This window comes from Pseudorca crassidens, chromosome 13, assembly GCF_039906515.1.
Source record: "Pseudorca crassidens isolate mPseCra1 chromosome 13, mPseCra1.hap1, whole genome shotgun sequence".
Taxonomy (NCBI): domain Eukaryota; kingdom Metazoa; phylum Chordata; class Mammalia; order Artiodactyla; family Delphinidae; genus Pseudorca; species Pseudorca crassidens.
In genome coordinates, this window is record NC_090308.1 from 9,345,352 (window position 1) to 9,373,054 (window position 27,703).

The 27,703-nt window shown below is 42.2% G+C and overlaps 1 protein-coding gene across 4 annotated transcripts in view; it reads right to left on the minus strand.

Annotated features, from left to right (window-relative positions):
- Positions 1–938: 938 nt before the first annotated feature.
- The window catches only part of SNX9 (sorting nexin 9), a 137,035-nt gene continuing 110,270 nt past the window's right edge, over positions 939–27,703 (minus strand). For all 4 annotated transcript variants that reach the window (XM_067701676.1, XM_067701675.1, XM_067701677.1 and 1 more), the window contains 11 exons: positions 26,172–26,297; positions 25,941–26,058; positions 19,931–20,061; positions 16,394–16,497; positions 14,849–14,952; positions 12,266–12,343; positions 9,278–9,354; positions 8,062–8,151; positions 6,084–6,198; positions 3,911–4,002; positions 939–2,599 (listed from right to left, as the gene is read on the minus strand). In XM_067701676.1, the coding sequence (XP_067557777.1) occupies positions 2,552–2,599; positions 3,911–4,002; positions 6,084–6,198; positions 8,062–8,151; positions 9,278–9,354; positions 12,266–12,343; positions 14,849–14,952; positions 16,394–16,497; positions 19,931–20,061; positions 25,941–26,058; positions 26,172–26,297 (1,083 nt within the window). In that variant the 3' untranslated portion in view covers positions 939–2,551. The remainder of the gene's footprint in view (positions 2,600–3,910; positions 4,003–6,083; positions 6,199–8,061; positions 8,152–9,277; positions 9,355–12,265; positions 12,344–14,848; positions 14,953–16,393; positions 16,498–19,930; positions 20,062–25,940; positions 26,059–26,171; positions 26,298–27,703) is intronic.

Here is a 27,703-nt window from a genome sequence, read left to right on the forward strand (position 1 = left end):
TTCCCAGTGAGGAGGGTTGGAGTCCGTCACCTGCTGCAGTAGAGGGGTGGGTACAGACCATCTCCCGCTGGTCATGGGGACCAACGCTCATCACTGAGGCTGGTCTTACTCTGTCTCTTCTTTACATTCCATCCAGAGCCTGTGTGAGTTGTGTGTTTCTTGGTGACCTCAACACCTGCAAACCTTACAGGGGGTTGACATCCTGGACCTGGTGCTTCTGGGGATGGGCAACCAGTGTCACACGATCGACAAGTGGACTGACCTTTTCCTCCACCATGCCTTTACCTCTCCCCTCCAGACATTCATCTACTAGTTTTACATTGTCAAGATTTATAAAAATTATAAATTATTCTATAGTTAAAGCTCTTCTGTGATAGCTAAAGGCCCTGAAGGCTCAAGTGACACGAGGAAGTGGCCGAATGCCGCGGCCCCCACTCCCGCAACACTGCCTTCTCCTCCCAGCCCGCACCTAAGGCCTCACGGGGAGCTCCCCGCGATGAGCGGCCGAGGAAGAGAAGACGGGCCTGGGCTCTGCCCGATGTGCGGACACCGCCCCCCCAGTGGACAGCTGCAGAGCCACAGCCCCTCCCTGGACACCCCTGAAGGACAAGGTGACGGAATTTACACCACAGAATTAAGATATGGAGTATCAAGAGAAGTAAACCTCACGTAAAGAATGAATACACACACCCCGTAGGTGCTGTGTCTCTAGAGAACCCTAACACACTGGGCAGCAGTAAGCAGTGTTCTTACTGCTCTCCAGGTGACTGTGACATGCTTCCCAGGTTGATAACTCTGATTTAAGGAACTAGCATTATTAATTCATGTCAGGAGCAATAAGTTTTAGGGCAAAACTCATTGCCTGCACTCTTTTCAGCAGCCGGCAGCAAGAAACAATTATCAAAAAAAAAAAAAAAAAACACGAAAACACCAAAAAGTGTTTTGAAAAAGTGCTTGAGAATTTACTGTACAGTTTTTTAACAATTTATTTATATGTTGGCTTCTACATGCTCTTACATTTGTGTAAAACATTTATACATATTCTTTACAATTTGTACATACATTAAATGGCTGTAACATAAACACTGTTCTATGAGATTTTATAAAAGAAAAATCAAGTAGGGAAAATTTCTTATAAAACATTAACAAAAAACCCGTGATATTGAAGAGCAAGAAGTTCTCATATTCCTGTTGATTTGTTTTCCTCTGGTATTTATTTTTTGGTTTCACTTTATTTGTGCTGGCCCAAAATTTCCATTTTCTATCATGTAACTATCAGGTCAGAAGAGTGAAAGCAGGTGGAGAGGATGCAGTAAGGCAGCTGTGCAGGACGCCGACATCTGCAGGAGTGAGACCGTGTCTGCGAGTGTCCAGAGTTAAAGCTGACGCTTTGCAAAGATCCTGTTTGGCTTTATGCCATTCAGGGAAGTATTAGTGATCAGGAAAATTCTGTCTGAAGTTTAGGGTACCGTCAGGAATAACATCGCTCTGTGCTTTTTCTCAAACATAAAAGCTCGGGATGACCGCACATTATGCGGGCTGCCGCCCTCCTCAGCCCCTAAACTCCTTCCATTTGGGGGGCCGGGAGAGGTTTGCTAACCTGTGCTTTATCTTTTCAGATAATTCCCACTGGCCCGCTAGTCTAAATCAGGTCAAGCGGCAAATCTCGCTTTCCCTGGCATGTTTCACGAGGTCTCACCGAACACCTCGAGACTTAAAAATGAGTGGAAAGCTCGGGAGGTACGTCTGCCCACAGGGCCGGCCCTCCCGGGTGCAGGGTCAGCACGGCCGCTCCTTCCCCGGGAGCAGAGGCAGAGGGCGTCCCCAGCTTTCTCGGTGAATTCTTCCAGCCTTGCCGGGGCTCGGGAAGAAGCCTGAGGAGGGAGGCGCTCCTCCCAGCAGACGGCACTTTAGGGTAGTGGGCACAGGGGCTCTGATCCCGGGGTTCGGCCAAGCTTTGTCCTCTGAAGGGACACGTGCGTCACGGGCATGTGAGGGGCCGCAGCCCCGGGAGCCCCTCTTTGCTTTCTCTCTCCAGAAAATGTAAGCACTTGAGTCATAAATATCTCAGCGAAAGGCATGTAGATCTTCCTAAATAGACAGGAATCCCAAAGGGCTGAAAAGAGTTATAAAAATATACAAACATATATATTTTTTACTCTGGCATATTTCCTATTTTTAAGAAAGCAATTAGTAATTATCTGACATTGGGCAAGAACTGGAAGGTCGTGGGTGACTCATCGATTACATTTTTATGTAAAATATCCCTGGGGAAACCCCTAATTTTCCATTCAAAATTCTGACAAACTTTGAGTACTTTCCAAAAATAGACAATTTCCTTCCATTGGTTTAAATAATGGATGTGGAAGTGAACAAAAGACTATCCCTAAAGCACTGATGCATTTAGGCGCTTAAAGGAAATGCAGTTTTTTCCAACTCTATTTCTTTTTGGTTTTCTTTCTTTCTTTTTGGATGACGGAGGGAGAAAATTAAACTGCGTCGCCCCGAGTCAGAAGGAAGCACTTCCGCGTTTCTTCACGCTCGTTCTGTTCTACATCACCGGGAAGCGAGCGAGGGCCTGCCTCAGCTTTTCCGCAATCTGGTGAAAAACAGAACAACTGTGAGACATCCCCCACCGTGACTTCATGGCACTCTATCATTTCCACGTCTTCTGAGTTAAACACGGCAAAAGTTTCAAATCCTTGAACTGGTCGATGCTCCTAGTCTCTCCAGCACCAACCCAGCCTCCGGGCAGTGGAGAGGCCTTCCTAAACCCCGGTCGCGGTGGTGCCCGGCTTGCAGGAAGCCCCGCTCCTTCCTTCCCACAGCGCAGCTGCTGCCACGCTGTGCAGCATCGTTCCTAGACCATCCGCCTGTCCTCCAGGGATCCGGGGGATCCGGTCTCCGTGCTGGCCCAGACTCCCCTGCCCTCGCGGACACCTGTGAACTCCTGAGACTCGGCGGGCGAGCGGCTCCCCACGGGGCCCAGCTGCTGCTACACAGTGTGGAGACAGGATGCGCCTTCAGCTCGTCTCGGAAACCAACTGTTTCCAACACGCAATGGACAATATGCACAGAGCACATCAGCCACAGCTCCCTTCCAAGAATGACTGTTGGAGAGACACGTGTGGCAGTGTCCACCCAAAGATAAGATGATGCGTGCATGGATGTGGGCCTGGGGCTTGCCTATCATTATCCCTGAACATACATGAGATGACACCATGGAAACAGTGGAAAACTTAGTAAGAAACATGGCAGCCAACACACGGTCACTGTGTAAGTTACAGAACTTGTCTTCGATGTCTGAGTTTCCATTTATTCAATACATGCCAGATCTCTGTTTTCTGTACACTCTGGTAAATAACAGAATTGCTATGCTGAGGCACAAAAGTTAACATTTTCATTACTGGTTCCTAAGTGAAAATATCTATGGTTTCACCCTCCCTCTCGTTTTCGTTTTCTTTCTGAGATTCCTCTGGTACACTGCGAAAACCTCACTCACAAACAAAGCCAGTCTGTGCTGTCCTGCAATGGTGCCAGGCTCCTTCCCCAGCTGAGAGCCGGCAGGGACGGCAGGGTGACCTCATCTCATTCACAGTGTTCCCTGTGCACAGAGGGGCTGGAGGGAGGGAAAGGGACCACACAATAAGGGCTTCTTGGGGCCTCACAACCAGCATCCAATAATCTTCTTCTTAAAAAAATAAACCCCCTTTTAACCCAGTGTTACTCAAAGGAAAAGGCGGATTTGATTAAAAGAGATTGGAAAAACCCCTGCCCAATATTTAGCCACCTTTGGTTTATTAGTTAGGGTTAAAAAATACAAGCAGATTAACTTCATAGGGTCAACGTACGTGAGCAGGAACCCTGCCCTCCCCGTGTGCACAGAGGCCTGGGAGCAGGGCCGACTCACCGTCTCGTAGAACTGCACCTGCTGCTCCAGGTACAGGCGGATGACGCTGTTGTAGTCATAGATCCGGTTACTGTGGAAGTGATTCATCTCAGCTACAACCAAAACCAAGACAACAGTCAGTGCCCCCCGGACTTCAAACGGCCACAACTGGTGTCTCTGCTTGGTTATGATTAATCATCAACCGATTTAATCCGGTTGGCCCGTGACAGTTCCTGACAAAATGCTAGAGAGAGCCTAGAAAAACAATTTGAACAGTTAATGGCAAACAACGCTTTCCAGTAGATGGACAATTACTGTTGATTGGCACGTTAATAAAATCCTATAAAGCCCAATACAGATAATCACCCAAATGGCAACTCCTGTTTGAGCAGGAAACCGACTTGGTCTCACCGTCTACAGATGACTGCAGCTCAGAACGTCAAGTCTGTTTACAGTGGACCTAGCGAGGCGCCCGCTGGCTGCCATGTCCCCTCCTGCACAGAGACTGCCCAGGCAGGTCTCCTGAGGGACTCTGAAAAGCTGGGCAGAGGAGTGAGACGTGAGCAAGGCCCTCTTCAGAGTGGAGCCTGGTGCCGCTGAGCACCAGGGCTGCCAGAACTCAGGCTCTCTCCAGGCAGAGGGTCACACGCCCATCCTTCCTGTTTGCTGAATGTACCGATTCAGCAAATGAATCCCGTCTCTAACTTTGCCTCTCAGCACCCTCACCCCATCACCAACTCTGGAGACGCCTCCTTATCAGGGCTCCTGATCGCCTACCCCCCTGCACCCCGTCTTTTCCCTTACTTATACTCCACACCTACAAAGCCAACCGCCTGCATAAATTCCTACAAAAAGCTCACTGTTCTGAGTTTTATGTTGTTACAAAAGTTGTACAAAGCCTCTCGTTTATTGATTTGGATAACCCCAAACACAAGTTCAAAACCAACTGCCCCGTTCAAAACCCTTCAAAGCCCAAAGCTTCAGTCAGGCTTCCCTGTTTACTTCTGGACGCCTTTCACACATTCTTCCCTTCTCCCACACCTTCCTTAGTCCCGAAGGATGTCCTTTAGAAAAGCCCACAAATACCCTTCATTCTCTCCCCTAGCACCTCATCTTCTTCGGGTTCTCAAAATCTCAGATGGCAGGAGTCAGGTCTCTGGTCGGGCTGTCCGACTAACGTCAGCCCCCGATTTGCACACGCCCTCCCCCACTCACTAGCAAACCCTCTCCCTTGAGCAGTGCTTTTTTGTTTGTTTCATTTTTCCATCAAAACCTTTTAATGGCTTTTTAATGCCCACAGCAAGCCTAGACTCTTCCGCCTGGCTTTCGAGGCCCTCCACAATCACCAGAATTTTTCCCCTAATACTCTCCAAGTGTGTTTCATTCCCAAAGGCCAATGACCTAATCTGGTACCATTATTTTGTGTGCTTTTGTTCATACTGGAACATCCTTCCCCTTCCTCCTTTGCCCATGTATGTTCTATCCATCCACCAAAAGAAAAATCCATTCACTGCTCCTATCTGCTGGAAAACACTCAAAACATTAATATTTTCTCTTTATTTACAGTCAAACTATGCCAAAAATGCCATGTTCAAACTCCCTTCACATTCTATGGTCTCGGGAGGTTACATGCTGCTGAAAGCTGAACGCTGGAATCTAATCTGGATAGGGGCTGATATTAAAGGTTATGAAAGGAATCTTCAAGGTCTCCAAGAAATAATAAAAATGTACAGGTTTAATCAAGCTGTCATTCATAGTTATGTCACGTAAATGCGTGAAAAAGTAAATAAATATTACAGCTTTTCATTAACACTGGGATCCTGCAAACAAAAGGCTTACGAAGATATTTTGAATCAGTTCTTATTAATTTTTTTTTTTTTTTTTTTTTTGCGGTACGCGGGCCTTTCACTGCTGTGGCGTCTCCCGTTGCGGAGCACAGGCTCCGGACGCGCAGGCTCAGCGGCCATGGCTCACGGGCCCAGCTGCTCTGCGGCATGTGGGATCCTGCCGGACCGGGGTATGAACCCGTGTCCCCTGCATCGGCAGGCGGACTCTCAACCACTGCGCCACCAGGGAAGCCCAGTTCTTATTAATTTAACTGCTGTTCACATTTGAGTTTCTCTCCAGCAAGGAAGATAGAAAATTTGCTGAGGAAAAAACCTCCACTAGTTAGCCACAGACCTTTCCTTCTTACCTTGCAAAGCATAAGACATTGTCCCAACACGCTTCACCATGTTCTGTTTGTCCTGTGGGGTGATCTTACTGGTTGCAACGAGTTTATCACTTTCTTTCACTTTTTCTATTGCTCCCTGTGAAATACAAAATGCAGTGGTATCAATAAAACAAATCTAAAAAGATCAATTATTAGTTTAAAATATAACAAAGCTAACATATTCTATAACTGACTTGCTACTGAATAGGAAAATGTCCCACAAAATAAGAACATAAGGTAAGCATCTACATGTAACTTCCTATAAGTCACTTGGAGACAAAAATGTTGCTATTCTTGCAAAATATAACTTAGCTGAAAGCTACAATTTTATGCTACCACACAGCAGAAAACTAAACAGCACTCTCTTCTGTAATACGTATAAGCCACTGCCATGATACGAGTAGTACATGATGGGAAAACAGGCACTAGGTTCAGGAAGTCATCCGATCCAGGTGAGTCTAGCATAGGCACTGGGGCACTGTGTCTCTGTTACAAGGTAGAATACTTCATAAGCTGGTGCCTAAGTGGGCTGATCATAAGCTTTACTGTGATTTCTGTAAGAGGCACTGAACTAATTTTAAATTAATACTTAGACGGAAACAAGTGTAAAAGTTGCCGAACGTTTCCCACGCCCGTCTCAGCGCACTGCTTGCTGGCACTGTCTGGAGAGTATTAGCCAGGCTCCCCGCCTAGAATTCGGATGGCAGGCGCAAACTCCTACAACATGCTAACTGTTCTCAGATTTTTCCTGAGATTTTCGTTTTCATTTTATTTATTTTATCCCCCTTTCCCCCCGCCGCCAGTCTTACTGGCAAATAACATTGTATTAGTTTAAGATGTACAGCATCATGAATTTGACACATATTTATAATGCAAAACGATTACTATGGTAAGTATGTTAACATCCATCACCTCACTGAGTCACAAACGTTTTTTTTCTTGTGATGAGAATTTTTAAGATCTACTTTCCCTGCAACTCCACTTCTGGGTATATATCCAAAGAAAACAAAATCACTATCTCAAAGAGATATCTTGCACTCCCATGGTCATGGCAGCATTACTCACAACAGCCAAGATATGGGAACAACCTAAGTGTCCGTTGATGAATCAGTGGATTCTATACTAAGTGAGTTCTATACTAAGTGAGTTCTATACTAAGCTATTTGAAGTTGCATAAAGCTTACTTACCTATGCTACCCCTTCATGATACTTCAATTACAAAGCCAAATGCTAAAATGCCCACTTGCCAGGACTGTTAGGATCACAGACCAGGCCTTCGTAGAGAATCTCTTAATAAACCCAAGTGTGTCGCAATACTCCAGAGTACTGCAGTTGATAAAGTACCCACAGTAGTGAAGCAGTACACAGATTTTGAAAGAGAGAAAAATTCACAAGAATCAAAATCTGAGGACACCCCAAACCAATCTTTTATTTAGGTTTAAAAAACCTTTATGATGGGAATGATATAGTTTCCTTTTTATTAATATAAACATATAAAATTGATATTGACCATTTTGATTTTAATTGGGAGACCCTTCGTCAGGCTCGGGGACAGAACAACTTACTTCATCTGGACAGGAAAGGACCTTTGAGGACCTGCCCACCCAGCACACAGGGTCTCACTGATGAGGGAAAGTACCATTCCTGACACTGACTTGAATACCAAACACCACGATGATTATGCTGGATACCTGACCCAAGTATATCCATAAAGGAATATTTATCATACTTTAGGTTCTCTCAAAATAATCTTTTTACGGAATAAAAGAAACTAAAAAACTATCCATGTATCTAAACATGTTAGGACCTCACTATTTATAAACACTCCAAGCCGTTCCAGCTGGTTCAGAGACCAGCTCCTGACTGCGGGGCACTGAAGGGTCAGCCTCAGGCAGGTGGCGGTGCGCCCGGGTTCTGATTCACCCGGGATGTCATCTGTGAACTTCTATGATCAAGTTACCTTGTGAGCGCCAATAATGTCAGGGAAGCAGCCAAGGAAACCTTTATATTCATGATTACATTCCATCAGGAAATGGAGATCTTTCTTTGGCTGTAACAAGACACAGACTGGTTATTATTGGCGGAGGAATTCAGACAATCAAGGAAGAGAAAACTGTTATATCTGAGGACTGTATCAGCCAAATCCACCAGGCACTACATTAAGTTACTGAGTGTCAAGCATTCAGCTTAGTTTTCCTATAAGAAAATAATCCCCAAGAACTATACTCTCATCACAGGTTGTGAAGAAAATGATAAAACAGAAAATTTTTAGGTTGGTTGGTAAAATTAGCTATTTTGAGGTGGCCCAAAATACAACACTGTGAGACCAAAAAAAAACTGGTTAATACTGTACGTTTACATACGAGCAAATAAGACCTTAGATAGTTTAATGTCTAAATTTTAGCAGAGAATAAAAATAATTATTAAAAATGTGGTAACCATTAAAAGTGGCAACTTTAAATTTTTCTATTTTTCTAGATTTAATTTTTAATAGTTATGGTATGCACAATTCTAAAAATGTATCTTTTTTTTTTTTTTTTACAAGTATCAGGAGAGTAGTTAATGACCACATGAATGTACATGCATACAAACATATATTTCAAGTCATCATCTGAAAAAAAGGTTTTTAAATTTAGGGATTTGAAACAACTTGGATGGTTATTCTCCTTAAGGAAACTTATTATCTGTTATCGATGAACATAATTGAAATCAGGCTATTAAAAGCTCCAATGAAAGCCATGTGTCTGTAACAAAAACCTGCTCCATACTGGGAACTGCACCAGGGGCTTTCTCTTTATTAGCTGTTGGAGCCTGAGATCCTTTCCAGGTAGGTGCTGCCATCGTCATTTACCAGACCAGGAAACCAAGGCTCAGACAGGCTGAGCAAGAGTCCAAACAGGGACTTGAGCAAAGCTTTCCTGTATGTTTTAATCCCCTCATGGCTGAGAATGGATTCAAACCATCAACACTGGAAGGTATTTAGGTTTCATGATGATGAATTTATCCATCACTTTAGCTTGGCCTAAGAAATACTATTACCCAATGTAATTAACAAAGATACACAGGGAGAGAAGAGAACAGCCATTTGGAAACTTTGCCTTAAAACAGGTTTTAAGTTAAATATGTGGATGAGGTAGCATAAAGTCTTAATTGGAACTGTGGGGTTATGTCAATACCTGTTCTGCCACAAGACTGGCAATTTCTTCGTAAGTCTTTCCTGCTTCTGTTATTGCATCATTGAGATCTGTTTCACCTGAAAATCATTACAGTTATATGAGTGGTTATAACTTATATTTCCTTTTCATTTATTTTATTTTAAAAATTTATTATGGAAAACTTCAAACTTTTAAAATCTACAGAATAGTATAACGAGCCCCCATTTACCCATCACCCGACGTCCCATTTACCCATCACCGACGTCCCAATTAACGGCTCACGGCCAAGCTTTTAGTCTCCTCCCTACCTCTCCCTTTCACTGGTCATTTAACACTTCATCCATACATTTTACCTAAAAGATAAGGACTCTTTAAAAAATAAGGACAGGGCTTCCCTGGTGGCGCAGTGGTTGAGAGTCCACCTGCCGATGCAGGGGACACGGGTTCGTGCCCCGGTCCGGGAAGATCCCACATGCCGCGGAGCGGCTGGGCCCGTGAGCCATGGCCGCTGAGCCTGCGCGTCCGTAGCCTGTGCTCCGCAACGGGGAGAGGCCACAACAGTGAGAGGCCCGCGTACCACAAAAAAATAAGAAATAAAAAAAAATAAGGACGATACCAACCTCACACCTAAGAAAAGAAAATTGTTCCTGGTATAAACTGTCCAGCCAGTGTGTAGCTGCTTGGTATCTCCAATCAAGTTGGCTGCTTGAATCAAGATGCAAAGACAGCCCACATGGCACAGAGCTGATGTGTTTCCTACATAAGTTCTTTCTCCTCCATCCTTTTTTCTTGCAAATTTCTTTTTGGGAGGTGTATAAGCCAGGTCGTGTACCTTGGTACCACAGTCTGGGTTTTGCTGACTGAGTCTCGGTGGTGATAACACAATCCTCTGCTCCCTGTATTGCCTAGCTCTTTTATTTTGGTACAGGTCTGCAAACTGGTGCTATTCTACTTCTATCACTCCTTCTTTATTAGTTGAAATACTTCTATAGAGAGAAACTTCCCTTTATCAACTTTTTGGTTACCTTCAGGTATAGCAATAGGAAGAGCAGGTTAAATGCTTTTTCCTCTCTACAGTTTTCAGAATAGTAAGTTGATTCTCTCCTATCCTCCAAATGTAACTGAGATTAGCGTTTTAAAAAAGTATCATTGCAAAGTCTGAATTTAAACATATTTGATATGCTACATTCCACAGCAGTTATTATTTTCACTAATGCTCAAATTTTCTCTTCATTGGACAGCAGAAGGCTCTTCAAACTGACATCTGAGTTCTGCTAGGAGCTCTCGTTTATTTCAGGGGAACATAATGTTTAGAAACCGCCATGTGGGTGGTGCTAGGGGTGCTTCTCGTTACTGGATTGGATAATTGTTTCTAAGCCTTTCCAGTGAACACAGCCAAGCGTGTATCTGTTAATCCCAAAGTCCTAATTTATCCCCTCACCTCTCCCCTTTGGTAACCGTAAGTTTGATTTCTATGTGTATGAGTCTGTTTCTGTTTTGTGAATAAGTTCGTTTGTATTGCTTTTTTAGATTCCACATATAAGTGATATCATATGATGTTTGTCTTTGTCTGTCTAACTTACTTAGTATGATAATCTCTAGGCCCATCCATGTTGCTGCAAATGGCATTATTTCATTCTTTTTTATGGCTGAGTAATATTCCATTGTATATATGTACCACATCTTCTTTATCCATTCATCTGTCGATGGACACTTAGGTTGTTTCCATGACCTGGCTATTGTAAACAGTGCTGCTATGAACACTGCTGCTATGAACACTGGGGTACATGTATCTTTCTGAACTAGAATTTTCGTCTTTTTTGGATATATGCCCAGGAGTGGGATTGCTGGATCATATGGTAACTCTATTTTTAGTTTTTTAAGGAACCTCCATACTGTTCTCCATAGTGGCTGCACCAATTTACATTCCCACCAACAGTGCAAGAGGGTTCCCTTTTCTCCACACCCTCTCCAGCATTTATTATTTGTAGACTTTTTGATGATGGCCATTCTGACTGGTGTGAAGTGATACCTCATTGTAGTTTTGATTTGCATTTCTCTAATTAGTGATGTTGAACATCTTTTCATGTGCCTGTTGGCCACAAGATATGCTTATCTTTCTAGGCCTGGGGTTCCTCATCTCGAAAATGAGGGACCAGGCTAACGAATCCTCTAAACTCCCACCCAGACTAAAAGTTTTGATTATAAGACACAGTTCAGCCAGGCCAACAAGAAATATTCATATATGGGAGCCCCAGATCTTACATTTTGGTTAGAGACTAACTTCTTCTTCCTGAAAATACTCAGACACTGACCTCCAAAGACATGCCTTCTCTGGGTATCAGGATAAACACTACGGTGAAAATACTAAGTCTATCATTTCTGTAAGTGATAGGATGCCCTCAAATTGAATAGGTGTCACTCACCTGGCAAATACTTTTACTTCCTATCTGCTCCACAGGCCAAATTAAGAAAACATAAACCAAAATATAAAAGAAAACAGCCAACTTCTTCTTATAAGTGTTGTCAATGGAAATGCACAATGAACTCAAAATACCACAAGTAAGACATACGATATGGGATAAGTTGAAAGCAATTATGAGTTATGGAGAGACAAAAAGCAACATGAACTTGTTACTCAGTAAAAATTTTTCCTCCAAATACCTTGATAAGATCTGGCTTTTGACAGTCAGACTTGACTTCAGAGTTTGGCAGAGAGACGAAGCAAGGGCAGAGTGTCACATACCATAGTGGCCTGTTTTACTAAAACACAAGAGCTATCTGAGCCCAAGAAAGGCAAAGAAGCTAGTAAGAAAAAACAAATTATAACAACCCACCACTTTTCTCAAAAGTAGTAAGGTGAGGTTGCAAAAGTCCTCAGTGGAGCAGATGAAACTTCATTGACGAGGGTGCTTAACTGCAGTTACTGTTTGTTTACAAGAGCCTGAGGAGGCCAGTCTGTGTGGATAAGACACTCAAGGCCCAAAGAATAAATAAATAAAGATGTACCTTGATAACCACTAGAGCTGAAGACTGTTGCTAAACTCTGTAAGGCCTTGCCTATCTTCTGATATTCCTTGGGTAATGCTGAAAGAGAAAAAGGAATAAATCATTAACTAGTCCTCTGAGCAAAATGAAATGGATCCAATTATTTTCTAAAAGTACTATTACAATAAAAGAAATTTGAAACGATTCAAAATAGTCTATATTCTTAATAAAATATTGATGTAAAATGATTGTTTTTAAAAATTAATGATTGTTTCTTCAATTAATGTTTTTAGTTTTAAATTAATCAATTGTTCAATCAATGGCGGACACTATTATTATGAACACCACCACCACCCACATTCTCATTCACTGAATGAACTCAAAGTGCACCAGGAGCTCACTTAGAAGATGACGTCTAGGTTAGAGTCCTTTCACGTATACCACCCCAGCTTGATCATCACAACAACCTCCTCTACCAACGCAGGTACACCATCTTCATTTCATGGGTTAGGAGAATAAGGGTCATATGGCTAAATGGTGCATCTGGCACTTGTGATTCCTAATCCATTGCTTTTCCCACTCTGCTATGTATGTATGAATGATTATTTGCAAAACAAAAACAAAACTGAAAGCAATGGGGTGTGCAGAAAAATGGCAGTGGCACCTCACAGGATCAGGGAGGAGGGATTTCAGTTTTCTCATCTGTATAATAATAAGATTAACTAAATCATCTCTAAGGTTCTTTCTAGTGCTAAAATTCTAGGCTTCTGGGATCACTTTGGAGGACTTCCTAGAGAAGAGTCTCGTATCTTAGGCTACCTTTTTTGCATCTATACATAGTCCCCTGAAACACATCTGCTGCCTTTCAAAAGAAACCATTACTTTCATTTGAAGATAGTGTTATATTAATAAAGAAAAATGATTCAAATGTTTCTTTAAAAGAATCTAGGCCAGAGAAACTTGACATATAGTCTATAAGCTGTAATAATCAGGAAACACAAATTCAAACTATATCAGCTTGATTTTAATAAATTGTTCACCCTTTTGTAACTCAGCTTTTGCCTCCATACCAGGGGTTAAAAAATACTTGTCATGTGCTTCACCATGTGTGTGCTAGAGTTCTTCTTCACCAGAGTGTGTGCTACATTTCTCACTTCACAGATTAGGAATTTTAAAAAATTCTTTTGTGAGAAAAAAGAAATTATGCCTGAATCAAATTCTAAACAAAATACTTCCACCCCCTTTCCCCGCAAAAGAGAGCAGCCTAGAGTTACTACTATTTCATAAATTTGGCCCATGGATTTTACAGGACATGGAGCTGACCAGATGTTAGACATAAGGGATTTGATTCTTTAAAAGAAGGCATAATCCCAGATTTTTTGTGATCTCCTTAAAAAAATCTTATTGTAATATTTGCACTCACTTAAATTTTTCTTAAAAACAGGGAAACACATTGTAAAGCAATTATACTCCAATAAAGATGTTTAAAAAAAAAGGGAAACAGCTGAGTTTACAGTTAAAATTATTTTAAAAATTAAATTACTTCATTTACATTTTAGAGAAGTGTCACTCCCCTTTTGGCCCATGAGTTGTTCCCTGGGACCAAAGGCTTGAAACGGATTTTGTTTTCTGCTGTTGCATTTGTCTACGTTATGTTTTCAGGCTCAGTTCTATTTTTAGTACTTCTTTGCCTTGGGAAAGGAGCAACTGTTATTACTCCTGGTGTCTGCCCCTCAAGCATGAACAGCTGGTACACGACAAATGGTTCTGCTGATATAAAATGTCATGTGAATGGTGGAGGGCCATTCAGTGTAAGGCCTGGCTTTATCCTCCAAAGGGCCAGACGGGAAATATTTCAGGCTTTGCCAGGTGGCAGGTTTCTGTTGAAAGTACTCAACTCAGCCACCCTCAACGTGACAGTAGCCAAGGCCTGATCCCCACAGCTGGACACGTGACTGTGTGCGCTTCTCTCCCGGCCTATCTGACGCCAGGGCGGCGTGGGTTTGGGGAATACAGGAAACCAGTTCAGCAGAATGACGGTCTGCAAACAAAGGGAAGGGAGGGAGGACAGGAAGTTCTTGAGGATGTGGAACGGCAGGCAGAAAGCAAGGGTGACAGCGCCACTTTCTTCTCAGCAGTGTGCGAGTCTGACCCATGTACGCACTTTCTGCTATCACCTACCACTGGTTTTGCCTAAAAATTAGAGCTTTAGTCAAATATACAACTTACTAACATTCATCCATCTTACCAAACGGATGAATATTAAAAACTAAAATCATGAGATTAAAAATAACCACAGGCACTTTCTAAACATGCAGAAAAGATTAATCTTCCACAGACGACAAACCCCAAATAACTGGAAATATTTAAGTGAACATGGTGTTTTCCACAGGAGCTCTTGAACTGGCTTTGCTTGAGCCAGTTTTCTGTCGTTTAACGAGGGCTGAGAAGTGAGGTTCCTCCAAGAGCTGTGGGTATGACGTGACTTTGGCTCACTAAGCGCATTTCTGTTTGAGGTGGTCAGCTTCCCCAGGGTGACAAAGGCCGTGGCGGAGGCCGCACCCCCACCTACAGAAGCCAGCCGCGGCCCAGGGTGGCACTTACGTCCCGTGCACCGCTTCCAGTGCTCCTGCCCCACGGTTAGCAGCTCCTTCACGCCATCATCCATGGCTTTGGTGAATTTTCCGACAGCATCACACTTCTGTTCTCTGTGGGGCAAAAACATGAGGAGGTGGGTCCTTGACTTCACTATCAAACATCCAAACAGTATGAGGTGTAAGGAGAAAAGTTCATGTGGTCAGGGGAGTTCACACCAAACGTGACCACGGGTACTTGTTTCTTGCTTTATAACAACTGCACTTTAACTAAATCAGTCTTAAAAACAGGCTGGGGCTTCCCTGGTGGCGCAGTGGTTGAGAGTCCGCCTGCCGATGCAGGGGACACGGGTTCGTGCCCCGGTCCGGGAAGATCCCACATGCCGCAGAGCGACTGGGCCCGTGAGCCATGGCCGCTGAGCCTGCGCGTCCGGAGCCTGTGCTCTGCAATGGGAGAGGCCACGGCAGTGAGAGGCCGGCGTACCGCAAAAAAACAAACAAACAAAAAAACAGGCTGGATTTGGTTTTTAATGAACTACTTCAAAATCTGCCATTTATATTTTAACTCTGCTTCCTTCCCCCTTCAATTCCTTGTGAATTTTAACTAAAATTATTCTAAAGTAAATAAAATCTTCATTTCTTGAGTATCTTTCTTAGTGAAATTCAATCACTGCAGGTACCACTGAATCTATAAAAACATAGTACAGGTTGCTAATGGTAGTTGTTCATTCATTCCAACAAGTACTTTAATGAGTCAGAGAAAATACCCCAGACGCATAGCATCTAAGTGATACTGAACATACCAGGTACTTAAGGATGTAAAAAGTTTTCACCAACTTGAAAAAATCATCACAATATACTTTTAAATGAAAAAAGCAGATTATAAAAGAGAATGCATAGTGTGAGGTCACTTTCGTTTAAACAAACAATTTTTCCTTCAGATACAAATGAACAGAGGAAGGTTTGGAAGACCACAGACCTAGGTCAACATATTAGCATTGATTTTTCTCTCTGGGTAGTTATAAGACTATCTATATATTTGGTAACACATAAGCAATGATTTTACATTAAGAAAAAAGCTTCTTAAAATTAAAAAAAAAAGCCTAAGATTTCTTTTTAGTCTTTACGCAGCAAAGGAACTACTCCAGATTTTCAACCAAGCCTACATTAAAAAGAAGATGACAAGATTAAAAACAGGATAGGAAAAAAACAGAAAAATCAGGTTTGGGATTGCCCCCTTCAAGGCGATGTTCAGAGAGATTTCTGTCTCGTGGACCATTCTGTGGGTGCCACCCTGTCTCATCATACTTTATTGGAAATAACTCCTAACCACAATGTCAACTATGAAATCACTGACTTCAAGGTAAAAGGGAAGCAGACTTTAACTGATGTTATGGTTAGAGAGACAGTGTTTCATGAACAAACGATGCTCTCCTGTCATCTGACTACAAGCCCCACTCATTTTACACACTCTAGTCTGACGACTGGCCGAGACCTGTAAGCAAAGGAGGCGGACTCAGTTTGGGGAGAAGGGAAGTTTGGCAGCATCTCTTACATTTCTACTAAGTCCAGGTCAGGTGCCTCTGGCTCCATGGTGGAAAATATCATAACTCCCACCAGCTCATCTTTCTCAGCCTTCCTTTTCCCGGTTTTCCATTCCTGTAAATAGGAACATTGTAATGTTAAAGTGCAGAGCAGAGCCACACTGGTCTTTCAAACTTCCCGCCTAGGATCGGCTCACTGTCATCTTTATCCTTCTAACTTTCAGGAAGCAGCGCCCACACCACCTCCCTCTGCAAACGCGCCAGGCACCTATACATCTCCAACGTCATCTCATACGTAAACAGTGTCACTGCACAGAACGGTCCTTATGAACCCAAGTCCTTCCAGAGTGAGGTGACCCAGCACCTTTCCTTTCCCAAGGCCCACCCATATAAACACATCCACGAATGCGACGAAGTGCCTCAAGTTTTTAGGTCGTTTTTAAAAAAAGATTAAAGCTTTTCTATAATATAAGATAGGAACCAATATTATAAACTATTAAAAAATTATTGCAAGTTATACACACACACTAAAGTACCCAAAGCAGAAATACGCACTGCAACGAATTCTCACAAAGTGAATTCTTGTGTAACTACCACCAAAGCCAAGAAAGAGAAAAGAGCTAGCATCTCCGAAGCCCCTGTCCTGTCCCTTCCCAATCACTACCCCTTCCGTCCCCTACGAGGGTGACCATGATCCACTCCTTTCTGGTTATCATTTCCTCACTTTATAGAGTTTCACCATCTGAGCCCCTACACCATGGTTTTGCTAGTTTTATTAACTAGCTAAGACGCTACCCTAAGCATTCTTTCGTGTCTGGCCTCTTTTGCTCAGCCTACGCTGAGACGCTACGTTCACACTGTTGTTACACAGCAGTTCATTCATTTCACTGCTGTATAATATTCCATCGAATGACTGTTCCCCGATTTATTTACCCCTTTCTACTACTGGTAGCCACCCCCACTCCTGGCCAAGTTACGGATGAAGCTGCTGTGTACGTGTCTCCTGGTGCATGTGTGCATGCGTTTCTGTAGGCATTTACCCAGGAGTGGAAAGTTGTTCAAGTTTAAATAGATAATGCCAAACTGTTTTCCAAGCTTGTCTCATCAGCTTTCACACCCACCGGCAGTGTGCGTGAGTCCCAGAAACTCCTCATCTCACCAAGAAGACAATTGGTACAGTCAGTCTTTCTAATTTTAGCCTTCTGGCAAGTGTATTCACTGTGGTTTTAATTTGCATTTCTTATTACTCATGAGATAGGTACTTTTCTATACATTTATTGGTGATTCAGATTCTTTTGTGAGGTACGTTACCAAATCCCCTATTTTTCTACTGGTGTACCTTTCTTATCAGTTTGTATGGGTTTGCCCATCTTCTAAAATCCAGCCCTTTGCTCGTTATACGTGTTCATATCTTTGACTTGTTTTTCTTTTTTAATGACTTACTGTGATAAACAGAAGTTCCTAATTTTAATGTAGTCTAATTTGTCAGTCTCTTCTTGTACCGTTAGTCAGTTTTGTGCCTTATTTCAGAAATCCTTCCCTACACTAGGGGTATGAAGATTTTCTCCTACGTTACCTTCTAGAAGCTCGATTGTGTTGTCTTTCACATTTAGACTTGTGAACCATCTGGAATTAATTTTTTTTTAAACTTAATACAATGGAAACTTTCCAGAAAAAAAAGTAGAAAGAAAAGTACTTTAATAAACCCCTATAGATTCAGCTTCAAAAATTATCAACTTTTTACCAATCTTGTTTTATCTAGTCTCCCCCATCCTACTTTTTTTTCTTGTTTATTTTAATGCAAATCTCAGATATAATATCATTTTACCTGTAAATACTTCATTATATATCTTTAACAGATAAGGCCATGTTTTAAAAACATAACCACAATATCAAACCTAACAAAATCAACAGACTGTTGTGAGGCAGTGACCACATTTCATTCTTCCCAGTGATGCCATCCAACTGACTGAGCACCGCTGACTCAATAGGCTGAGCAAAAGAGGCCCGACACGAAAGAATGCTTAGGGTGGGTTCTCAGCTAGTTCACAAAACGAGCAAAACCATGGTGCAGGGGCTCACATGGTGAAACTCTATAAAGTGAGGAAATGATAACCAGAAAGGAGGGGATCATGGTCACCCTTGTAGGGGACGGAAGGGGTAGTGACTGGGAAGGGTCAGGACAGGGGCTTCGGAAATGCTAGCTCTTTTCTCTTCCCCCATTGTACTGAGCACCATCTTTGTCATAAATCAAGTGTCCATTCTATTCGGTTCTATTGGTCTGCTTTTAAAATTATTTTAGCTTTATAATGAGTCTTAATATCCAAAAAAGTCCTCTTCCCACTTCATCATTTTTTAAGAGTAGCTTGGCTATTCTTGGAGCTTTAATTTTTTACATATGACATCTTTTCAGTTCTTCAATCCACGAAACACAGTATTGGAACACTTATTTAGGTCTTCTTTTATTTCTCTCAACAGTGTTTCATAGTTTTTTATGTAGATCTACATTTTCCTGTAGATTCTTTGGGATTTTCTACGTCCAACCATCTATGTGAGCTACCGTTGCCCAGAGAATCACAAGTTTTCATAACTTCCTAGTTTTATACTGTCATTTAGCAGATGAGGAAACTGTGGCCCAAAGACATTAAATGCTTTGGTCAAGGTCACAGAGGTAGTTAGAAGCAAACCCAAGACTAAAACTGAGTGCCCTGGCCCCAAGTTCGTTCTTTCTTCTCTTATATCAAAAACACCAAAAAAGGTCTAGATTTATTATTTTTAATAATAATATTCTGCATAAAACACAACCTTTAGAATTGCTTCCTAAATAGAATCCTTGACAAATCAATCGAACAAGCCCTTGTTAAAGAGCTATGGGTAAGCAGTAAGGCACCAACTTGGACAGGGTTCCCCGTAGTTCTTGTAACTCTATTACTTTTTCACATGTATCATTCACCACGAAATGCAAAAAGACTACAAATGTTTACGTGGAATGATCTCTAACCTATAAATTACACCAGGCATGACCAAACAAATGATCACATACAGTGGAAGCCTAAGGTGACACACCGCTATTTCCAAAGCAGATAACATCAGTGAGGTGACAAGCAGCCAATTTCTTGCCGATTTGCAAAAAAGAACAGATAACTACTGGCAGAATGACTGCCCATGGGGCCGGGGCAGGGGCAGACTTGGACTGGAAAAACAACGTGGCTCTGAGAAAGCTGGTTCAATTCTGAATCTACCTTTCCCTTCATTACACTATTTACACCGCAAGGTCAAAATGTGATCATAGGAAATCATTCACACTATTTCCCTGACTTCACGCTGATAATATGCTACACAGTTTTGGGTCTATCCCATTTTTAAAAGCATCTAGGAAAAAGTCCCTTATTCTATCATATCCTTCAGCCCCGCCTTCACTGGGCTGATTTCCTATTATTTAGAAACAACCAACTAACCAACACAACTTAACTCCTTTTAGACAAAAAATTGGTGTGAATGTGATAATTCTCAACATCCTCTAAGATGATCACAACAAAATGTCCTACCTTTTCATCTCGGAAATTTAGAAATTGCTGGAAAACCTCACTTTCTGAGATTACTGGGTGACGACACATCCTGGTCATCCAGGCCTGAAGCCTCTCCATGCGCATCTTGATGAACTCTTCTTCAAAGCGACCTGCAAGAGACACGCCCGAGAGTGATGTGCAGCTCTGTCAAAGACGAATCGCTGTTACCCCAACTGAAAGACTGTTTATGTAGCTGCTGGCCACTTGTAGAGAGTTATTCAGTAAAAGATAAATCATGGCAATGTTTCACTAAGCTAAAAACACACAACACAGTGCAGCTCTAAGGCCCACAGGAAAGGTAACCAACAAATTTGAAAGAAAATTTTATCTCAATATGAAAACGTTTCTTTCTTATAAACTAACAAGCCAGTGCCTATGTGGCCACATGAAGCCTTATAGGCAAGAAAGGGGTGATAAAAATGGGAATTAATAAGCAATTCTTACAAAGTACGTGAGATCTCTACAGTTATAAAAATGTGCCTAAATGCAACATAATCTCAGACATACAAATTTAAATTTAGTATTTCTGAAAAGTAACTCAGAACTGTAGGGTTTTTTTCCTGTTTTGTTTTTTAAACTACTTAAATGAAAAACAGAAAAAGCAATTTTTCCATGAATGCAAAAACGAAAGTGATCCCAGAACTTAATGACCATCGTAAAAACGGAGCTTAATGGGTGATATTTCTGTTCTAAAAGTGGAAAATCGGCTTAACAAACCTGACATACCAAACATCAAGAGAACAATGAGAATTTTTATAAGCCTAACAAACAAAATCACTATCAGTTAAAAGGCTTCTGGAGGTGGAAATACTGGCTACAGCTGAGTGCAGAGCAGGGGCAAGACAGGTTCCACCCACTTTCATGAGTTTGATCAAACACTGGACCTACTCAAGGGTAGAGAGAGAAGGCAACTTTCAAAGAGGAGCATATTCGCTACCAAATGTAAAATAGATAGCTAGTGGAAAGCAGCCACACAGCACAGGGAGATCAGCTCGGTGCTTTGTGACCACCTAGAGGGGTGGGATAGGGAGGGTGGGAGGGAGACACAAGAGCGAGGAGATATGGGGATATACGTATATGTATAGCTGATTCACTTTGTTATGCAGCAGAAACTAACACACCACTGTAAAGCAATTATACTCCAATAAATATGTTGAAGAAAAAAAAGGGGTATATTATTAAATGAGGCGTTTACTACACTCCTTCCTAAGAGCACCAGGTGGGGAACACGTTTTCTAAACTAGATCTAGGAAGTGGAATGTGGAATCAATCCGTCCTCTTCCCCTTAAGGGCTGTCCAATGGTTAATGAATTAAAAGAACGACTAAATGAAAGCAAATCCCACACACACTCCCCTGCCCCCCCCCCCAAAAAAGGAAAAAAAAAACCCTAGAGATCCCAGATTACTGGACAGAGTGGAACCCAGGAGCAGCTTCAACAACCCAAATTAGTCTGTTACAGAGTCATCACAAGCATGCCTTGCTTTTAAACAAAATAATAATTTTTTTAAAACAAAAACTAATTTAGCTAATTGCTAAACCTAGTCCCCAGAAGCAACTATAAAGCTGGACAAAATCCACAAATATAAGGCTCTGGAAATCAACCAAAGGCAAACAGCCACGTGAGAAGTGTATACGCTCCCAAACAGCTGAACTTCAGGCCAGAACAGTGGGAATCTGTGGCGTTCTGGCCTGGGGCTGCACCCCTCTCCCTCTATTCCATTCTATTCCATTTACAGGAGAACCTTCCCCATGAAATTCTTACATATTAATCTAGGAGAACACGTGCAGAATCTGTACGCTGAAAACTACAAAACCCTATATGAAAATCAAATACGATATATGTATGTTCTTGGATTAGAAGAATGCACATTGTTTTCAATTCTCCCAAAATTGGTCTACAGAATCAATGCAACTCCAGTAAAAATCCCAGCATGATTATTAATAGATATCTGACTAGAAACAATCATGCTGACTCTTAAATTTACACGGAAAGGCAAAAGAAAAAGAACAGCCAAAAACGATTTTGAAATAGAACCAAGTTGAAGGATTTACACTACCTGATTTCAAGACTTACTGTACTATAAAGCTACACTAATCAAGACCGTGTGGTACTGGCAAAAGGACGGACACATGTATCAATGGAACAGAGTCCAGAAATAAACCCACACAAATGTGTTCGACTGATTTTTTAACAAAATGCAAAGTAAACTCAATAAAGAAAGGATACGCTCTTCAACAGATAGTGCAAGAACCACTAGACAACCAGACGTATTATAACATATACCTCTACCACCTCACATCTTATACAAACCTTGACTCAAAATGTATCGTAGACCTAAAACTACAAAACTTTTAGAAGCAAGTATCAGTGTAAACTTGGGTTAGGCAAAGAGGTCTTAATCGTGATGCTTAAAGCACAGTCCATAAAAGAAACAACTGACACGCTGGACTTCGTTAAAATTAAAAGGTGTTGTTATGCAAAAGACACTGTTAAAAGAAAGGCCACACCTGGGACAAACTATTCACAAATCACATTATTTGTGAGAGGACATGTTTCCAGAATATATAAAGAATCTTGTTTCAAAATTCGATGATAAGAAAACAACCTAATAAAAAAATGGGCAAAAGATTTGAAAAGATACTTTACCAGAGAAAATTTATGGAAAAGAAATAAGCAAATGAAAAGATGCTCTACACCACCAGTCATTAGGGAAATGCAAATTGAGACCATGAAGAGACAACACCGCTAACATTAGACTATTATACTTACTAAAATAAAGAAAAACAGACACTATCAAAAGTGCAAGTAAGGATGTGGAGCCCCTGACAATCCCATCCATTGCTGGCAGGGATCCCAAAGTGGCACAGCCACTCCGGAAAACAGCCTGGCAATTTCTTAAACGTTCAATAGTATACACCTACCATATGACCCAGTCATTCCACTCCTAGGAATTTATCCAAGAGAAATGAAAACTTATATTGATACAAAAACTTGTATGTAAATGTTTATAGCAGACTTATAAATGGCCAAAACTAGAAACCCAAACATCCTGCAAAGAGTGAGTAGATAAGCAGACTATGGTAGAGCCAATACAGTGAAATACTACTCAGCAATGAAAAGAAACAAACTATTGATACTCACAACGAGAGATGAATCTCAAAGGCATTATGCTAAGTGAAAGAAGCCAGACTCAAAAGACCCAGAAGCCCGACGACACACACACTATCCGCTTCCATTTATAAGGATATTCTAGACAAGGCAAAATTATAGGGACAAAGAGCTGATCAGTGTTGCCATGGGTTAGGACTAGGGGGAGGGGCTGAATATAAAGGAACAGCACAAGGAAATTTGGGGGAGGTGATGGAACTTTCTGTACCTTGAATGTAGTGATAGGCCTGTGGTGGTACCTGTTAAAACTCTTAGAACTGTACACCAAAAGGAGTGAACTTACTATACATAAGTAACAAAAAAACACAGCCTGGATTTTCCCTAAGAAACTGCAAGTACAAATAAGTACAAGTTTCCTTTAATGAGAAGAGTATTATAAATCCACATAAATCAAAAACTCCTGGGCTTCCCTGGTGGCGCAGTGGTTGAGAGTCCGCCTGCCGATGCAGGGGACGCGGGTTCGTGCCCCGGTCCGGGAAGATCCCACATGCCACGGAGCGGCTGGGCCCGTGAGCCATGGCCGCTGAGCCTGCGCGTCCGGAGCCTGTGCCACGGGAGAGGCCACGACAGTGAGAGGCCCACGTACCGCAAAAAAACAAACAAACAAAAAACTCCTAAAAAGTGGCCATCGGACAGTTTCAGGGGTCTAGACCCTCCTGTATACTAAAACACTTCAAATTCTACACTTACTAGGGGTAGAGATTAAGCACTACAGAAGCGTAAGCTGTGCAGAAGATGGCCTACCTCATGGACAGAAAAGACCCTGTAAGTCAGCACGGACCTAAGGGCTATACTGAATTCCCCATTATGAGCAAGTAAATTATACCAAGAGTTTATAACCTACTCATTGGTTGGAATTAATTAATTACTGACTCTTATTCCTCCTGAAGCTTTTTCTGACACAGCTGGTTTATTTACAAACTGTGACTTCAGATGTTACCTTGTGCTTGTTAGGAATTTCCTATCAGGTTCCAGAGAATTAAAAAAAGGGAGAGGAGGGGATTTTTCCCTGGTGGTGCAGTGGTTAAGAATCCACCTGCCAGTGCAGGGGACACGGGTTTGAGCCCTGGTCTGGGAAGATGCCACAGAGCAACTAAGCCCGCGAGCCACAACTACTGAAGCCTGTGCGCCTAGAGCCTGTGCTCCGCAACAAGAGAAGCCACCGCAATGAGAAGCCCACGCACCACAAGGAAGAGCAGCCCCCGCTCACTGCAACTAGAGAAAGTCCGCGTGCTGCAACGAAGACCCAATGCAGCCAAAAAAAAAAAAAAAAAAAAATACATAAAACTAAATAAAAAAGGGAGAAGAGGGATTTCCATCTCCCCATTTTCTAGGACCCTGACTTAGGTTTTCACTAAGTATGGGAATATATCAGTTTGGCAGCCAGAAATAAAACCAGATTCATTCACTATTATTCCACAAAGAACAAAATCTATAAACAAATAAAAAATCTTAGCTGTAAGCTTTTCATGGATGGATTATCAAGTCCACAGAAATGTCATGACATCATCTATTTGGCATTCCTTTTTCTTTTCTCCAGGATTTAAATGAGACAGGAACCTATATAATAATGATCCTGTGGGCATCTCAGGCAGGAGGCAAACAAGAGAAGGGGGAAATAAAGTGGCTCCTGGGCTTTTCAGTTTCCTCGGCACACGTCCCAGTCAGTGAATCAAAGCTCAACTTTCTTCAGACTGAGGAGCTGTTGCTTCCTTGCTTTTCTATGACATCCTCCTGGCTTCAGTCCTGACCTTTTTTTAAAAAAAATACAAACCTTACTGTGGGAGAACTGTGACTCTATGATGCTTTCAGATAGTCCTGGGTTATTTGATTCCGAATAAACAATGTATTAAAACCTAAAAAACAGGAGAAACCTCCACGACTCTAAGACAGCTCATCAATCCATTTATTTAAACACCACGGGGAACATATTATGCTAATCAAGTTGATAAAGGAGAGCTTAAAATTCAGGAGACAGTCTGAAATTTGAAAATGTGGAGAAAGGCAGAACTTAAGTTTTCATGGAAAGAAATCTAAATTTTTAAAAAGGAAGCTGTGACTTAACAATAAGGATGACAGAAAGGAGGGGCAGTGAGTATCTGAACAGAAGCAGGGGTGGGGGTGACACACGAGTGGCAGGAGGCAGCCATCTACGCCAACCAGGCCACCCCGACAGGGCCGCCACTCAGCTGCCCCAGCTCCAAGAGGGACTGCCTGGGAGTCACCCCATCTGAGGGTGAGGATGTGTCTGCCAACCTGGCAACGTAGTCCCCACTCTCCGTTCTGCTACGACACTTTGAAAGTTTTGAAAAGTTTTCTCCACAAAATCAAAATCCAAACAAGTTCTTTAAAAACAAAGTTCCCAGGGCTTCCCTGGTGGCGCAGTGGTTGAGAGTCCGCCTGCTGATGCAGGGGACGCGGGTTCGTGCCCCGGTCCGGGAAGATCCCACATGCCGCGGAGCGGCTGGGCCCGTGAGCCGTGGCCGCTGAGCCTGCGCGTCCGGAGCCTGTGCTCCACAACGGGAGAGGCCACAACAGTGAGAGGCCCACGTACCAAAAAAAAAAAAAAAAAAAAGATACATATGTATACAGGAACTCTAACAGAAAATTTTATGACATATTCTTGTTAGGTGTTCAGGTAACTTCCAAATACATGTACAATACATATATATATATGTATATGGCTATCTTTAGCTGCTGTTTCCAAACCCCTACATCCTGTTCCACTAGAGGATGGACAATGCTGTTTCTGATTTACGTTAGGGTACTCTAACTGGAGTCTTTTTACTTGTCCTGAGTGCAGTGTCGCACATGCTCACCTGTGACTTGCTTATCTGGAAGAGAAGGGATTGGAATGGCTGACCCAAACTTTACCAGCAGACGCTCATATAACCAGTCAAAGTGCTTATACCTGTGGTTTACAGATCGATTAGTGTTCTACAAAATAAGGAAAGAGAAAAACGTTACCAATGCCAACTACAGGAAATGAAAAAAGCAAATTGTTCCTAGCGATGCAAGCATGATTCTGCTTTGAGAACTTGGATACTTACAGTAGGTGTTAACTGATACTCAATGTAGCTCTTCAGACCGTACATTTTGGAGCCTTTCCTGGGGTCTGCTACCACACAGTCGAATGTAGAGGTAGGATAAACCCACATCGGGCCGTAATCTCCAACCTACACAACATTGCGGGGAGAGCTAATTTTGTTACATGGAAAAATAGTAAGTATAATTGATATAAATCATCAAATGATTCTTTTTAGGACTAGAAGTCCCTAGGAGGGTCATTTTTGCTCTTCTTTGAGAAGTTATTTACATAAATGCTCTCTGTTCCTACTAAGGTTATATTTAAAGAAAACACTTAATGGGAGAAGCCCTTCTGCTCCCATGTGGGCATCGCAGGCCACAGAGAGATGCCGATCTGCCTTTCCTCTAGAGTGATGGAACACAATCTCTCTCTAGTCCAGCTGTCTTAGTTATATGTAATGAGGGGCTAGTTTTTTAAAATTTCAAATCTACTGCAGACTAAGAGTTCTGTGAGATATAAAATTACACACTTGGATGTCTCAGCCATGCCAAAGTGCCGTCAAACTTCCTCTACACTTCCTCTCATTTTCTGTATACCTAATTCTTTATAGAGTTCTAATTCTTCTTAAAGGTGAAAGGAGAAAAAAGTGAGGTGAGGTATGAAAGTTCAGAGGCTACTAGGTCAGGACGGTAACTGAGGCCCAGAGAATTTTAGTAAGGGACTAAAGATCTCTGACAACAAGTTATTATAATTCTCCAAGAGGGAGCCCAGATCCAGAAAACTCTCTTAAAGCTGCAGAGCAGGAATCTTTAACAGGGGCCTCTTGGGAACCTCCCTTAGTGACTGGGACCAAGAGAGGCGAGTCTGATCAACCAGGGCCCAATACCCACGGGGTCACATTTTATTAGTGGGTAGGGGACTGCACCTTAAAAGCAAAGGACCAGGTCTCTACTTTCTCTTGGTTTTCTGAAGGCTCAATGGCTCTCCTCAGCTTCCTTTTCCACACAGGAAGCCCACACAGGCAAGCCTGCCTATGGGTCCAGTTTCACCTAAAACGTGCGGGACAACTCAAACACGGGGGTCTTTTAGCTCTGTTCCAGGACTCTCCTGCTTATGACAAAGTCCCCTGTGAGAATCTGAGGGGCAGGGCCATGGGCTCTTAATTCTGTGAGTTAAAGGAAAAAACTAAAATAATCTCTAACCTAACTACTCAGAAGATAATTATCCCAAGTTTGCTTTGAGGGAAGAAGGATAAAAGGGCTCTGGGTCACAACCCTTCTCTCTCGAGTTTTCTAGGATTTCAAGCTTTTCAAAGAAGTAGGAACAAGTAATATAAAAAATTCAGTATCATTCTTGCAATTTTATCGAGTTTCCCAGGACCCAAAGATTATAGAATAAGACCAGATCTTTCCTCCTTGTTTGAGTCCGTGGTGATTATATTCAAGGCCGCTTACCCTCCTGCCCTGCCCCCAACTTACAGTTACAGGATTAAATCAACAGGGTCAGAAGATAGCTATAGTTCTCTTTGCCAGAATTTCATCTGGAAATATACAG